The 2,073-nt window shown below is 53.9% G+C and overlaps 1 protein-coding gene across 5 annotated transcripts in view; it reads right to left on the reverse strand.

The window, feature by feature from the left end:
* gphnb (gephyrin b) overlaps nucleotides 1–1,671 on the reverse strand; it is an 89,774-nt gene extending 88,103 nt beyond the window's left edge. For 4 of the 5 annotated variants that reach the window (XM_030344483.1, XM_030344481.1, XM_030344482.1 and 1 more), the window contains exon 1: nucleotides 1,449–1,580. In XM_030344483.1, the coding sequence (XP_030200343.1) occupies nucleotides 1,449–1,512 (64 nt within the window). In that variant the 5' untranslated portion in view covers nucleotides 1,513–1,580. Of the gene's footprint in view, nucleotides 1–1,448 lie in introns of all 5 variants that reach the window. The other variant, XM_030344479.1, reaches the window with a different exon arrangement.
* Between the last annotated feature and the right edge of the window lie 402 nt (nucleotides 1,672–2,073).

Genomic DNA, 2,073 nt, shown 5'->3' on the forward strand with positions numbered 1-2,073 from the left:
GTGTGTGTGTGTGTGTGTGTGTGTGTGTGTGTGTGTGTGTGTGTGTGTGTGTGTGTGTGTGTGTGTGTGTGGGGGGGGATGTAGGGGGAGAGAGACAAGCTATAATATGCTCTCTGGATCCCGCTAGTGTTTTTTTCCCTCTGTTTCAAGTAGTTTGCCGTCATGACAGCGTATACTCGGCTGTGTGTTCTACCCCTATCTTGGGCGGACGGTCAGAACGGCGAACATGACAAAGCAATCCACAGCAGAGTAACTAAAATAGGCCACTAGCGAAAATAAAAAAAATGCAACCCCGAGAACATACAGAACATACAGAGAAACAAGACAGCGGATTGAGGCAGGATGATCGAGTGTGGAGGAGCGTCGTTTTGGTGAGACGGCAGTAATCGTCAAAGGATGCCTGCGTTTAGAGGAATGTTGTGTGTGTGTGTGTGTGTGTGTGTGTGTGCGTGCGCGCGCGCGCCAGTGCGTGCGTGCACATGCGCGCTTGTGTGTGCGCGAGTGTGTGTGTGTATGTGTGTGTGTCTGATGATGACTACTTGCATTCTAGCCACGAAACCGAAGCCTCGCTGCTCACGTCTCGTCGTGTCATGTTAACTCTCGGCTGCGATCGCCGCTGTCATTCACAAACAGGCGCGCGGGACGCGGTGCTAATAAACGATGCTGATGCTGGTCTGGACCGATCCTTTTTAGATTTCTTCCACTCTTTATTATATAATTAGCCCCAGCAGCAGACGTCCGTCCAGCGCTCTGAGGGCCAAAACATACGGCTCATCCTCAGCAGCTGTCGTGAGCGCCACTTCAGAGAGCCAGTCTGTGGTCAGCTGGAGGTGTCACCGCTGCATGGATTGGCTCCATAGGGGGGGGGGGGGGGGGGTGCATGTCCAGCGCTCAGGACCCTCTGCTGTCACCGTGCAGGGGTTTGGACTTGTACCAGATATCCAGATACATACAGTATGCATAATTCAATACACATCACTGTGCTCTGTTCAGAAGGGAGGGGGGTGGGGGGGGGGGACGACGAGTGCCTACACCAAAAAAAGAAAATGCCACGACCATGAATGCAGACGAGGGGAGAGGACACCGCGAACGAATGCGAACGAATACTAATTCCGTGAGGATCATTGTGAAGGGGGATGGCGGGGTGGGTGTATATATATTTATATATATGCTGGCGAGGGTTGCGACCGGTGAGAGAGAAAAAGATGTAAGACGTTAAAAGCCAGCAGCGTCGTCCTCCCGGCGCTGACAGGCGGTGCACTAGAACAGCAGAGATGGAGACGCGAACCCCACCGACATGTATGACGCTCGGGAGAGGATCCGAAGGCAAGAGACGAGCGAGTGGAAGAGACCCCCCAAAAAACTACACATCATGCACAATCGCCGCAGCAGCAGACACACACACATACACTGCACAATGAGGCGATGGGGAAAGGGGTTGCGTTTACCTGTCAAGACTCCGACCCGGATTTGGTGGTCGTGGTTTGTTAAAATCATCCCGTCTGACGCCATGTTCAGCAGCGCTGTCGCCCGCACTGAGAGCTCGGCACGGCAGGGCCAAGAGCCGATCGCATCGAACTCTTGGAGAGGAAGGGAGGGGATGGGGAGAAGGAGGGGGGAGGAAGAGGAGGAGGAAAAAGGAGGAGGGAAATGATACAGCAACCGCTAAGGCGAGATAAGTAGAGAGTCGAGCGATCGGGACACCTATAGATAACGGGGCCGTGCGGTGCGCGGCTAAAAAAAAGGAAAGATTTTCTTGCGGGGGCTGTTTAAACCGTGCGCGTGCACACACACAGGCACGTGCATAGATACGCGCGAACAAGGACACAAATATTCACCCCCGCGCGCGCACACACACACACACACACGCACACACACACAGATATACACGCGCACACGCAGGCGCGCACACACATACGCACACACACACACGCGTCGTTTGGCGGACTGCCAGGGTGTTGGTGGTAGTAGTGTGGATTCGAGATTAATTCTTATGGAGGCCGCTATTGATTTGCTGTGAAGTCTTTCACAGGGTTAGAGAGAACGTCTACCAGCGTCTCGACGACGACGTCA

The sequence above is a fragment of the Gadus morhua genome, chromosome 21 (assembly GCF_902167405.1).
Source record: "Gadus morhua chromosome 21, gadMor3.0, whole genome shotgun sequence".
NCBI lineage: Eukaryota > Metazoa > Chordata > Actinopteri > Gadiformes > Gadidae > Gadus > Gadus morhua.